Here is a 14,051-nt window from a genome sequence, read left to right on the forward strand (position 1 = left end):
GGCGTCCACCATCGTCGGAACAGTCATTGTCAACCTTTTTTTATGTCGGGACATTCTCTGCCTTCCTGTACATCAGCGGCCCCCCAAACATTTTTGGCCGTGCACCCCCTGTTACATCCTGACCTAGCTGACGCACCCCCTGTTACATCCTGACCTAGCTGACGCACCCCCTGTTACATCCTGACCTAGCTGACGCACCCCCTGTTACATCCTGACCTAGGTGACGCACCCCCTGTTACATCCTGACCTAGCTGACGCCCAAGAGGAGAATTAGCAAGAGAGACCACTTTGCTTTACTTCCTGTATCTGCGTGAGGTGGGCGGTAACATTATTAGGAGACAGGAAGAATGTTGGAGTCTATTCATTTCCAATGGGAGAGTGAACGTGAACACAGCTTCTGAACCATTCCTTAACTCCATGGTCACTGCACTAAATACTGGACCCAATCATCACAAGGCACACAATATTTACAAAATATTCATAGTAAAATGGCTTCTTTTAGCGAGACAAATCAGGAGAAAATCTACTTTGTTAATGAGATTTCTTTATCCCAGTAACAAACTCTCGCGAGATTTGAGATGAGTCCGGAAGCCTCTCTCTGTCCATCTGCAATTTCACGGACAACACATAGGGGGCTCTGACCCCATATTTAAGATGATAATATGTGAATATTATAATGTGAAATGAATGGACATATTTAAAAGGATTAGAAATGATCCTTATGTGCCCAAATTAGAGCTGGCATACTTGGTCTGCATATTGAGACAGGCAGATATGTAGGCACGGTTGAGGAGGATAGATTATGTGTAGTCTGTGTGATCTAAAGGAAATTAAAAATGAAAAGCATTTAGTTTTTTATTGTCCATTCTACAACTCTATTAGGGAGAGACTTTTTAATGAATCATGAATTTATATGGTTGGAGGTTTCGAGAAACTAAAACGACTATTTCAAAAGTACACCTTGTCAGTTGTTTTCAATGTACTTTGTTAAATGACTTGTCAGTGTTGTTGTCTTCTTCTTCTATCGGGTTTCATGGCGGTTGGCAAACCTAAATGGTGCATTACCGCCACCTACTAGACTGAGTGTGGAAACAGTGTTGTTGTCAGGGGGGGAGGGTGGGGGTCGGGGAGAAGCAAACCACGCCTACTATATTTAGGAGACCATTTGTAGGCTTTGTGTACCATTTAGCCTCTAGTGGATCCAATGAAGATGGCCCATCTTCATACATAAACCATCTTTGCTGACGCACCCCCTGTTACATCCTGACCTAGCTGACGCACCCCCTCTTACATCCTGACCTAGCTGACGCACCCCCTGTTACATCCTGACCTAGCTGACGCACCCCCTGTTACATCCTGACCTAGGTGACGCACCCCCTGTTACATCCTGACCTAGGTGACGCACCCCCTGTTACATCCTGACCTAGCTGACGCACCCCCTGTTACATCCTGACCTAGGTGACGCACCCCCTGTTACATCCTGACCTAGGTGACGCACCCCCTGTTACATCCTGACCTAGCTGACGCACCCCCTGTTACATCCTGACCTAGGTGACGCACCCCCTGTTACATCCTGACCTAGGTGACGCACCCCTGTTACATCCTGACCTAGGTGACGCACCCCCTCTTACATCCTGACCTAGGTGACGCACCCCCTGTTACATCCTGACCTAGGTGACGCACCCCCTGTTACATCCTGACCTAGCTGACGCACCCCTGTTACATCCTGACCTAGGTGACGCACCCCCTGTTACATCCTGACCTAGGTGACGCACCCCTGTTACATCCTGACCTAGGTGACGCACCCCCTGTTACATCCTGACCTAGCTGACGCACCCCTGTTACATCCTGACCTAGGTGACGCACCCCTGTTACATCCTGACCTAGGTGACACACCCCCTGTTACATCCTGACCTAGGTGACACACCCCCTGTTACATCCTGACCTAGCTGACGCACCCCCTGTTACATCCTGACCTAGCTGACGCACCCCCTGTTACATCCTGACCTAGCTGACGCACCCCCTGTTACATCCTGACCTAGGTGACGCACCCCCTGTTACATCCTGACCTAGGTGACGCACCCCCCCCCCCCCCCCCCCCAACGCTCTGTCTCGTATTTGGCCGAAAATTATACATTTCCACTGCTCTATACATCTCCTTACAACAGTGTTTTACAGGATTTTGCCGTTTGTGCTAAATAACACCACAAAACCGCCATTACCCTTTTTTTCTGATACCGATACATCTCTAACCCACAGCCACAGGTTACTAAGCGCTGCATTAGACTTTACAATAGATACAAGATACAGAAGGAATTCTCAGGATCATACCTTTTTTAGTGTGTATTGGCTTCATCTGTCCATTTGCTTTCTCTGTCAACGAGGTCCTCTTCCTAGAGCAGGGGTTCTCAACCTTTTTGGCCGGGGACCCCCGGAAATGCTTTGGCAATGTCTCGGGACCCCCGCCCCGCCCCCTCCCGACCCCCAATATAAATTGACTGCTACAATAACCTTAACCCATTTTGGGCGGGAACCCCTTTTGGTGTTTTAAGCATTGATATAATTTAGCTATTGAAAAATAGCAGATCTACAAGCTCATAGCGCGCCACCGAGTGGCGCGCTACGAACTTGTAGGTCTGCTATTTTTGAAAAATCGTGAAAATAAAATTTTTAAAAAAAACTATAATAATTTGGGGACCCCCTAAAATAATTTGGCGACCCCCCGAGGGGTCGCGACCCACGGGTTGAGAACCCCTGTCCTAGAGGTTGAGCTGTGTTTTAGCACCACTGTGTTTATGCACCACGTGTATGTTTTATAGTATAATACGTGCACGTGGGTTGTGGCATGTGGGTCAACCAATAGGAAGACAGAGGGAGGGGGGGGGGGGGGCTGTGACGCCATGTGGGTCAATACATCATTGAGTAGAGAGCTACTCGAGCCCACGCTGTTTCTTCAAGAACAGTATTTTCTAGTTATTGTTATTAAGGACCAAGAAGTCACGCAGTGACTTTGGTCACTCTTTGTTTTTGTGTTTATTTTTCTTCTTCTTCTTCTCCTTCTTCTCCTTCTTCCGCCAAAAATAGCTGTTCTGACTGAATGGTGCAGTCGGTTTTCGCGAAACGCGGTAATCTGGTAGAGGGCCATGCCAAACGGTGAATATGCGACGCCCAAGACGATTGGCCAAATGGTGGCGCTATAGCGCTCAATTGAAAATGCTAACTTTGAACGTGCATATCTCATGAACCGTTTGACCGTTGGCAATGACACTTTGATACCCATATGCGTCTCCTCATGCTGAACAACTTTCGTGTTCTGACTTTTGACCTCTGACCTTTAGATCACCCGCCATTTTGAATTATATGATCAGTACTTTATATGAGCCAATGAAAATTGCTGTTTAGCTGTTCTGACTGAACCGTGCAGTCGGTTTGCGCAAAACTTGTCAACATGATAGAGGACCATGCCAAACGGTGACTATGCGAAGCCCATCATGATTGGCCAAATGGTGGCGCTATAGCACTCAATTGATGCAAAACTTGCAAACTTGCAAACTTTGAACGTGCATATCTCATGAACCGTTTGACCGTTGGCAATGACACTTTGATACACATATGTGTCTCCTCATGCCGAACAACTTTCGTGTTCTGACTTTTGACCTCTGACCTTTAGATCACCCGCCATTTTGAATTATATGAAAAACAGTTCAAATGTAACTCCTCCCAGAATCTTTGCTCAAAATGCACGAAAACTTCTACACGTGAACTTTGGACCGATACGGACAAATAATCGTAGCACATTTTTTCTAAGTGAAAAAATGAAGTTTTTATGAACCAATAAAAATTGCTGTTTTGTGAAAATTATTCTTCTGCCTCTAATACACGCATATGCTTATGTCACTTTACTATGCGAAGCCCATCACGATTGGCCAAATGGTGGCGCTATAGCACTCAATTGATGCAAAACTTGCAAACTTGCAAACTTTGAACGTGCATATCTCATGAACCGTTTGACCGTTGGCAATGACACTTTGATACACATATGTGTCTCCTCATGCCGAACAACTTTCGTGTTCTGACTTTTGACCTCTGACCTTTAGATCACCCGCCATTTTGAATTATATGAAAAACAGTTCAAATGTAACTCCTCCCAGAATCTTTGCTCAAAATGCACGAAAACTTCTACACGTGAACTTTGGACCTATACGGACAAATAATCGTAGCACATTTTTTCTAAGTGAAAAAATGAAGTTTTTATGAGCCAATGAAAATTGCGCGCGCACGCACACACACACACACACACACACACACACCAAAGTTTGAGTACTTATGCTGAACTAACACTGAATGATTTTCCTGTTAACAATGGAGTATCTGATCGTCTCCGTGTAGCTCAGTCAGTCGAGCTCTTGCCCTTGGACCGCAAGGTTGTGTGTTCAAATCCAGCTACTGACAACTCAGCTTGTCAGTCTTATTTGTACATATTGTTGAACGCCCTGTGGGCTATATCAGTGAGATCAATAACTTTAAAGACTGGTGTGATAATAGCCACCTTATGTTAAACACCACAAAAACTAAAGAGATGATCTTCAATCCAAATCCATGGTTATGAACGATTGTCTGCCTAACACACACACACACGCATGCAGCCACGCACGCACGCACGCACGCACGCACGCACGCAAGCAGGCAGGCAGGGGCAGGCAGGCAGGCAGGCAGGCAGGCAGGCACGCACTCACGCACGCACGCACGCACGCACGCACGCACGCACGCACGCACGCACGCACGCACGCACGCACGCACGCACGCACGCACGCACGCACGCACGCACTCACACACACACAAGACATGCCTAAAATGAGGACACACCTTCTTGTTACCAAATCACTGAATGGTATGGTTTTACTGTTTACAATATAGTCACTGATTGTCTCTGTGTAGGTCAGTCAGTAGAGCTCCCGCCTTCGGTCCACAAGGTTGTGAGTTCAAATCCCGGTACCGACAACTCAGCTCGTCAGTCTCATTTGTACATGTTGTTCTTATTGCGCATTGTTCTTCTTCTATCTTGGTCCCGCTTTATCGCTGCTTGCAGCTATATTTGTTATTATTATTATCCAGCACTGGATAATTCTCCGATACTCTTTCATGACATTAAAAGGGCCTCTTCCAACTTCCATTCCATCAGCAGGACAATGGAACACTACACACACACACACACACACACACACACACACAGACACACACACAGACACACACACACACACACACAGACACACACACAGACACACAGACACACAGACACACAGACACATACACACACACACACACACACACACACACGTCACACACACACACACACACACACACACACACACACACACACACACACACACACACACGTCACACACACACACACACACACACACACACACACACACACACACACACACACACACACACACACACACACAGACACAGAGACAGACAGACAGACAGACAGACAGACACAAAAGCACACGTCCTAAAATCCTCCATAAATCAATAACATTGTAACCTTCAGCCATAATCCCTGCGTCATGTTTTATTTCATTATTCCTCTTAGCTAATGGTCTCCTTTTTTTATTATTATTTTTTATCCCTTTTTCCAGAGCGCTGCTTTAGCACGCTGCTTTAGCACGCTGCTTTAGCACGCTGCTTTAGCACGCTGCTTTAGCACGCTGCTTTAGCACGCTGCTTTAGCACGCTGCTTTAGCACGCTGCTCTAGCACGCTGCTTTAGCACGCTGCTTTAGCACGCTGCTCTAGCACGCTGCTTTAGCACGCTGCTTTAGCACGCTGCTTTAGCACGCTGCTTTAGCACGCTGCTTTAGCACGCTGCTTTAGCACGCTGCTCTAGCACGCTGCTCTAGCACGCTGCTCTAGCACGCTGCTTTAGCACGCTGCTTTAGCACGCTGCTTTAGCACGCTGCTTTAGCACGCTGCTTTAGCACGTTGCTTTAGCACGTTGCTTTAGCACGCTGCTTTAGCACGCTGCTTTAGCACGCTGCTTTAGCACGCTGCTTTAGCACGACGCGACATCATCTGAGTTGGACAAGCTTTTACTGACAGATATGAGGCTTCATATCATCACACCGTCGGATTCCCATAGAAAGAAAAAGGGGGTTAATTATTTATTTAGAAGGCCTTTTCTACTTTTCATTGATTGAATATTTATAAAAACCCACCGTTAAAATGCTTTCAGGCTGCTGTACGGTGTGCCAGACAGCAGTAGTTGTTTATTGTCGCTGAGACGCTGACATTGCAACAAAAAAAAATCTAATACTGAGAGGGACGAGACTAATATCCACGCAGCGATATTTGTATCCTAACCGTCCTCCTCCTCCTCCTCCTCCCCCCACAGCCCCACCGCATCCTCCAGGCCCTGAGGCGGTACGTCCGCGCTGAGAACAAGGACCGCCAGCACACCATCCGTCACTACCAGCACGTCCTGGCCGTGGACCCCGAGAAGGCTGCCCAGATGAAGTCCCAGGTCAGTGGCTCTTTGGACTGAACGCAGAGGGGCGGCGGTGGCTCAGGGGTAGAGTGGCTGGATGGTAACTGCAAGGTTGCCAGTTCGAACCCGGGCTCCCCCAGAGTTAGTGTCGAAGTGTCCTTGAGCAAGACACTGAACCCATAATTGCTTCCGATGTGCTTGTTGGTGCCTTGCATGGTTTCCGCCGCCATCGGTGTATGAATGTGTGTGTGAATGGGTGAATGTAATGCACAATCTATGTAAAGGTGTATGAATGTGTGTATGAATGGGTGAATGTAATGCACAATCTATGTAAAGGTGTATGAATGTGTGTGTGAATGGGTGAATGTAATGCACAATCTATGTAAAGGTGTGTGAATGTGTGTGTGAATGGGTGAATGTAATGCACAATCTATGTAAAGCACCTTGGATAAAGGCGCTATATAAATGCACCATTTACCATTTAGAGACAGAATGAAACAGAGGGAGAGATGGGGAGACAGAGAGAGAGAGAGAGAAACAGAGGGAGAGATGGGGAGACAGAGAGAGAGAGAGAGAAACAGAGGGAGAGATGGGGAGACAGAGAGAGAGAGAGAGAAACAGAGGGAGAGATGGGGAGACAGAGAGAGAGAGAGAGCGATAAAAGCATTAAGTAACTGTACAGATGACGTTGGTATTCTAACTGTTCAGATACTGTCTAGATCAGGGGTTCTCAACCCGTGGGTCGCGACCCCGCGGGGGGTCGCCAAATTATTTTAGGGGGTCCCAAAATTATTTTCAAAAAAAAAAAAAAAAAAAAAGTTTTTTTTTTTAAATTTTATTTTCACGATTTTTCAAAAATAGCAGACCTACAAGCTCGTAGCGCGCCACTCGGTGGCGCGCTACGAGCTTGTAGATCTGCTATTTTTCAATAACTAAATTATAACAATGCTTAAAACACCAAAAGGGGTTCCCGCCCAAAATGTTTTAAGGTTATTGTAGCAGTCAATTTATATTGGGGGTCGGGAGGGGGCGGGGCGGGGGTCCCGAGACATTGCCAAAGCATTTCCGGGGGTCCCCGGCCAAAAACGTTGAGAACCCCTGGTCTAGATGACATTGGTAGTGAATGAGGCTGAACTGGGCTGTGATTGACAGAAGATGGTATAGTGTGTGCTTCAGTGTGGCCTAAAGTTAAGCCTACCGGTAACTTACTGTACACTTGTGCGCCAGACTATGCTGAAAATAGGGCAATCTACCTGGTGTGTTTTACACTAGCGCGCAACCGATTCTGAATTTTTTAAAGATTTGTTTATGGGCTTTCAGCAGGGGTTTTCAACAGGTGGACCGTGGACCACTGGTGGTCCGTGGAAGTATTGCATGTGGTCCCTGACCATTCATTTAGTAATGATTTTTGTTTAAATATATTTCCACTAGATAAACAGTGAACTGAATGACCTGGTGGTGACCTACTATGATGACCGTCCATATAGTCATTTTACTGACGCGTTGGAGGTCAAGAAATTCAACAGAAAAAGGGAGTTAGGGGCGATTCACACTATGGTCCCGGGTGCGCACTCGGGACCACTTGGCAGATGTTGTGGTAGTGTGAATGATGCGTACCGTTCCCGGGAGCGGATCGCCCAACCGTCCCCGAGACCGCATGGGGGGCGGGTCTCTGGACAGTTGAAGTGTATTCAGATACGGATCGTTCCAATGTGAATGCATGCGTACCTAAAGAAGGAAGTGGACTGTTTTTTTTATGAACGTGACATGATCTCTAGTCGACGAGCCAAGCGTCAACAAAAAAAAACACACAGACGCTGCACGACGCGTAACACCAGCGCATTTCTCAACGCCGCCCGTCTCCTGTTGAATCTGCGTATACGCGCAGCACCGCAGTACACGCTGATCTTATTCTGTGGACTGCACGTGGCTCTGGGGCGTTGCTTGGCATAGTTTCCAAAGTAAAACAAAATAATAATAATGCTAAAGTAGAATGCATAGCAAACTAATATCAAACACGACACTGGAGCACAGAACTGACTGACAGTGAATAGCAGGCAGGCTGACAGTGAAGTAGTATAACGGCAAAGAGCCAAAGAGGCAATGCAATGTGTGTGTCTGGATTTATTTGAGACAATGTCGCAGAGTTGATGGTCAGTGTCCGGGCGTGCCAGCCATCAAGCACACCGCCATCTGGAGGAGTAAAGTGTGTTATGCAAGTGTACCCGGGTGCGCTGTTGAATCTCGGGCAATGTGAATCATGGCCATCGGGGACCAGGCAACCGTATTCGGAAACGGTTCCAATGAAACGGATTCAGTCCGTCTCAGTGTGAATCGCCTATAAGAATCTCAAGAGGGGGAAGTAGTGCACCGGATTCTCTGGTTGACTCATTATTATTAGGAAATTATAATCAATTGGTTGAGAAACAGTGGGACGTATACACATGTATGCATCTATGCATCTATGCATTGCATAGCAAGTGTTACAAAAGCAAAAATCTTAGCCCATATCCCCACCCAACACAACGGTGGTCCCCAGGTTGATTCTAAGTCAGGGTGGTGGTCCCTCGTTCACAATAGGACAGTAGACTGACAGGAAATGGGGAGAGAGATGAGGAGTGAGCCCTTGAGCAAGGCACCTAACTCCCAACTGCTCCAGTGCAGCTGCTCACTGGCCAACAGAGTCTTCTGCAATCAAAGAAAAGTTACGCTTTGAGATGGTCTGACACTCCAGTCGTAGTAGATGAATGCAAGGTGCTCACCGAGTCTGTATGTAGACTCTAGCGAAAGGGGAAGCCTTAGGGTGACTCCAAGCTCACTTGCAACGAGCCAAGGATTTATGTGAAGTGGAAAAGTCACATGTAAAATAATAAAAATCCACTATAAAGATACAATAACAAATAGCTTAACTTCAACCACCTCATGGCATTTTCTCTCTCTGAGGTAATTCATTGAGGCGATCACCTCCTCTAATATATTGCTTCACAAGTTGAATACCCAGCCTCCACATATCAGACTGTGGTTTGGACTGGGCGTCCACCAGGGGGTGAATGTGTGTAAGTGAGTGTGAAGTAGGGCGTCGATGAATCACTATAGAGCACAGGTGCTCAGAGAACATAAAAGAAAATTAAGAAATAATAAATGGCGCTTGCATCGCTGAGACCAAATAATATTCACACTCGCACTCAACCCATCCTTTTAACCAATTTTGGGCGGGAACCCTTTTTGGTGTTAGCATTATGTTGTGCTTTAGCTATTGAAAAATAGCAGATCTACAAGCTCATAGCGCGCCACCGAGTGGCGCGCTACGAGCTTGTAGGTCTGCTATTTTTGAAAAATCGAAGAACGACTGACATAGAAACATAGCTTTTTCAGAAAACTGTCAGGATGTAGAAGACATTTTTAGAATCTGATCTCAGGTCAGAATGTGTTAATGAAAACACCTACAGCCACACTGCAGACGTGCCTTGGCTTCAGTTATTGCCCCTTTATAATTATCACTAGACACAGAACATTAACATTAACATTAACATTCGCATGGTGTCCTCCCAGGTCCATAATGACAGTGGCGGTACGCTGCGTCCCCAGGATCAGACTCCATATGAGGCTGCTGCTGATGCTGCACACAGACATCCTCAGTGCCATTCTGGACGGGAACCCCTTTTGGTGTTTTAAGCATTATGTTATGCTTTAGCTGTTGAAAAATAGACAACATTTTAATACTACTCCATTAAACAACTAATTTAGACTCATTTAGTAATTAAAGTGGGTCATGTTTTCAAATCATCAGAATTCTTAACCTGAGGGCCACATTAACCCATTTTGGGGCGGGAGCTGCGGGAACCCCTTTTGGTGTTTTAACTTAAGCATTATGTTATACTTTAGCTATTGAAAAATAGCAGATCTACAAGCTCATAGCGCGGCACCGAGTGCCGCGCTACGAGCTTGTAGATCTGCTATTTTTTTTAAAAGTCATGAAAATGTAGTGCAGTTCTTGGAATATATATTCCTTCACCGCAAACATTTTTAACTCATATCTTTGCTTCTGGCGGGGTCCCTGGAACAACATATTTTCAGATGGGGGGTCGGCGGCCAATTACATATATTTTTGGGTAAATGGTAAATGGTAAATGGTGCATTTATATAGCGCCTTTATCCAAGGCGCTTTACATAGATTGTGCATTATTACATTCACCCATTCACACACACACATTCATACACCGATTGCAGCGGAAGCCATGCTAGGTACCAACCAGCACATCGGGAGCAATTTGGGGTTCAGTGTCTTGCCCAAGGACACTTCGACATGTAGACAGGAGGAGCTGGGATTCGAACCGCCGACCCATGGATCATTGGACGACCTGCTCTACCTCTTGAGCCACAGTCGCCCTGGGGGTCGCCCTGGGGGTCCTTGACATGAAAATGTTTAAGAACGAGTCCGACTGACATAGAAACATGTCTGTCAGGATTTAGAAGACATTTGTAGAATCGTCCTCGAGTCTAAAAGGGTTAACTCTGGACGTGTACAAATAATTAACACAGTCCTTTGTGTTAATAAGCCAAGTCCGAGGTTCTGTTGTGTGTCTGTGATGAAAGTAACGGATCAGCACTCGGTCAGGCGTGATTAGTTCATCCTCCTTGACTAGGACTCCTTGTCCTTGACAATAAACTGCTAAACCATTTTCCAAAAGCATAAATGCGTTTTGTCAGATTCTCCAGGGTTTTCATTTCAGCTCAGTATGAAAGACAAATTGCGGAGATTTGACAATTCCTTGAGATAAGGATATCCAACACAATACATATCATTGTGTCATTATTTTTCTGTGTCAAAGTTACATTATTGTTGCTTTCCAATACATTTGTGGATTGATTTGAAAAGTCTAGAGAAAATTTGTCCCTGAGAGAAAACAAATTGGAAAACAAACAGCCATGACTTCAGCGGCATACAGGCCCTATTTGAGCAATCTTACATCAGTATTGGCATAGATGGACAATGCGGCGCACACCTCCGGAAATTCTATTATTTCACGCTGTTGTTCTGCCGTGTTCAGGCCGGGTAGGGAGATAATGATGTGTAGCGCAGCACCCTGCCGTCCTGTTCTGTGTAGGTCAGGATAAGGAGCCTGACGGCTCTGCTGTCGAGACCCCGACGTAGAGCGAGCGCTCGGGTCTGACAGGAGACGAAGGAGCTTCTCTTTCACCACAGCCCTGCAGAAAAAACATCTTCTGCAATGCTGGACTTTGTGAGCCCTGTGCACAGGCAGAAGGGAATTGGCTGGATGCTATTCTTCTAGGCATATAGCTGTGCGCCTGCGTGTCTGAGGGCCCCGCAGGCGCCATTTATAGCCGGCCACCGCCATTACACATAACTGAGCTGTTAAAGCAAGGAAGTGTCTCGTTTAGGAGAAGTGTGGCGGCCGGGAGGCAGCGAGCATCGTGGAAAGCTGACGTGCGTCATTTTTCTCTCTTGTGCGCAGTGTGTGCATGCACTCTGTTCCATCGCCGGCTCCCCAGTGAGCTGAATATCAGGCACAGAGCCACTGTTTATGAACCCACTCCCCCTCTGCGGATGACACATGTAACGTGACTTGAAACATTCGAAGAGATTCCATTGTTGTTCGTGATTGTGGTCGTGTTGTGATCACGGCTGCATGCTGTTCATAAAGCCCTTGAAACCGCCACCTCCCCCCCCACCCCATGTGCCTTTTAGCCTATAGGTACAGCTGTTGCCGGAGGCAGGAGAAATCTCTCTTTGCAAACACCGTGATGTGTCATTTTCCTAATGAGATTGTTTGTCAAACATCGACAGGAAGATGCCGTGGGGGGAGGTGGGGGGTTGGTGGTGGTTGGGGCAGGTGGGGGAGGAGGGGGGGGGGGGGGCAGGCAGGCAGACACACTGTTCCTTCAGAGGGAGAGAGAGGCGCGTCACTGCCACCTGTTGCCAGCTCTCGGGCACTGCACCCATTGTGTGCCGATAACATCTTGAGATTGCAGGCATTTAGCTGTGGCCGCATTCCTGCCATAAGTGCTTGTTGCTTCCTTTTTGGCGAACATCGCGAGGAACCAATATAGCAAGTTGCAGTGCAAGGTCAGACCCCCACAGGATTCCCAACGTTGTCTCGCTCTCCACTACCGTCCTTGAGGAATAGATAAGTGTGGGAGTATATTAGCATAGGACAGTCGGGGATGAAATACTGATTGGCACTCAGGGTGTAGAGCTGACGTGGTTAGCACACTGAGTAATATCTACACTCAGGGTGTAGAGCTGACGTGGTTAGCACACTGAGTAATATCTACACTCGGGGTGTAGAGCTGACGTGGTTAGCACACTGAGTAATATCTACACTCGGGGTGTAGAGCTGACGTGGTTAGCACACTGAGTAATATCGAGGGGCTTCCACTGACTCTTGTCTCAAGCTTAATCATGTGAACCCTAGCGTACCTAGTATCCTGGGGCTTACATTCGGCAAAAACATCAGATACACAAGCTCACAATGCATCACAATACAGCTTGTAGATCGGCTGTTTTCTGCTACTATATTTGGTGTACGGGGGGGGGGGGGGCTAATAGACCTTTTGGGGACTCCGGTTAAGGATTTTAAGCGGTTAGAGATACGATTATGAGGAATAGTTGAGCACAAACAACCTTTTCCCTTGAATCCACATATTCTAGAATGTAGAACAATCCAGACAATACATTTGTATGAACAGGTCTATTAAACCATTCCAAAAAGGGCGTCTGCTGCCCCTATATTACTTTAAAGATGAAAATATTGATGGAACATAAAGACTACAGAAGTAATATCTGTGAAATATTGTCTGAAAGGATCATGTTTTGCTGTAGCGCCGCCACCCAAAAGCAACGGTGTTGTTATTTGTAGCACTTCTGGCGCACGATTGAGCATGTTCCTCTTGTGTCTTTCCGGATGCTAAGGTGATGACCCACCTGCGTGTGATCGAGGAGAGGATGAACCAGAGCATGTCTCTGCTCTACAAAGTGCCCTACGTCGCAGAGGAGATTCAGGACGAGATCGGTGAGTAGACACGACACACATAACAAGTCACATAAACAACCCTCCCCGGGCCCGTTTGGTGGATACGGTGGTATAGAGGCTGAGGGCGGAGAGTCGAACAACCCTCCCCGGGCCCGTTTGGTGGATACGGTGGTATAGAGGCTGAGGGAGGGGAGACGAACAACCCTCCCCGGGCCCGTTTGGTGGATACGGTGGTATAGAGGCTGAGGGAGGGGAGACGAACCCAACCCTCCCCGGCCCGTTTGGTGGATACGGTGGTATAGAGGCTGAGGGAGGGGAGACCCTCCCCGGGCCCGTTTGGTGGATACGGCGGTATAGAGGCTGAGGGAGGGGAGACGAACAACCCTCCCCGGGCCCGTTTGGTGGATACGGTGGTATAGAGCAGGGGTTCTCAACCCGTGGGTCGCGACCCCTCGGGGGGTCGCCAAATTATTTTAGGGGGTCCCCAAATTATTTTCAAAAAAAAAAAAAAAAGATTTAAAAAAAAAAAGAAAAAATCACGATTTTTCAAAAATAGCAGACCTACAA

The 14,051-nt window shown here is 47.0% G+C and overlaps 1 protein-coding gene across 3 annotated transcripts in view; it reads left to right on the forward strand.

Moving 5' to 3' along the window:
• The window catches only part of aplp2 (amyloid beta (A4) precursor-like protein 2), a 64,281-nt gene that overhangs the window by 26,419 nt on the left and 23,811 nt on the right, over positions 1-14,051 (forward strand). For all 3 annotated transcript variants that reach the window (XM_079514388.1, XM_079514389.1, XM_079514390.1), the window contains 2 exons: positions 6,397-6,525; positions 13,424-13,523. In XM_079514388.1, coding sequence (XP_079370514.1) covers positions 6,397-6,525; positions 13,424-13,523 — 229 coding nt within the window. The remainder of the gene's footprint in view (positions 1-6,396; positions 6,526-13,423; positions 13,524-14,051) is intronic.

This window comes from Electrona antarctica (genome assembly GCF_951216825.1).
Source record: "Electrona antarctica genome assembly, chromosome: 11".
Taxonomy (NCBI): Eukaryota; Metazoa; Chordata; class Actinopteri; order Myctophiformes; family Myctophidae; genus Electrona; species Electrona antarctica.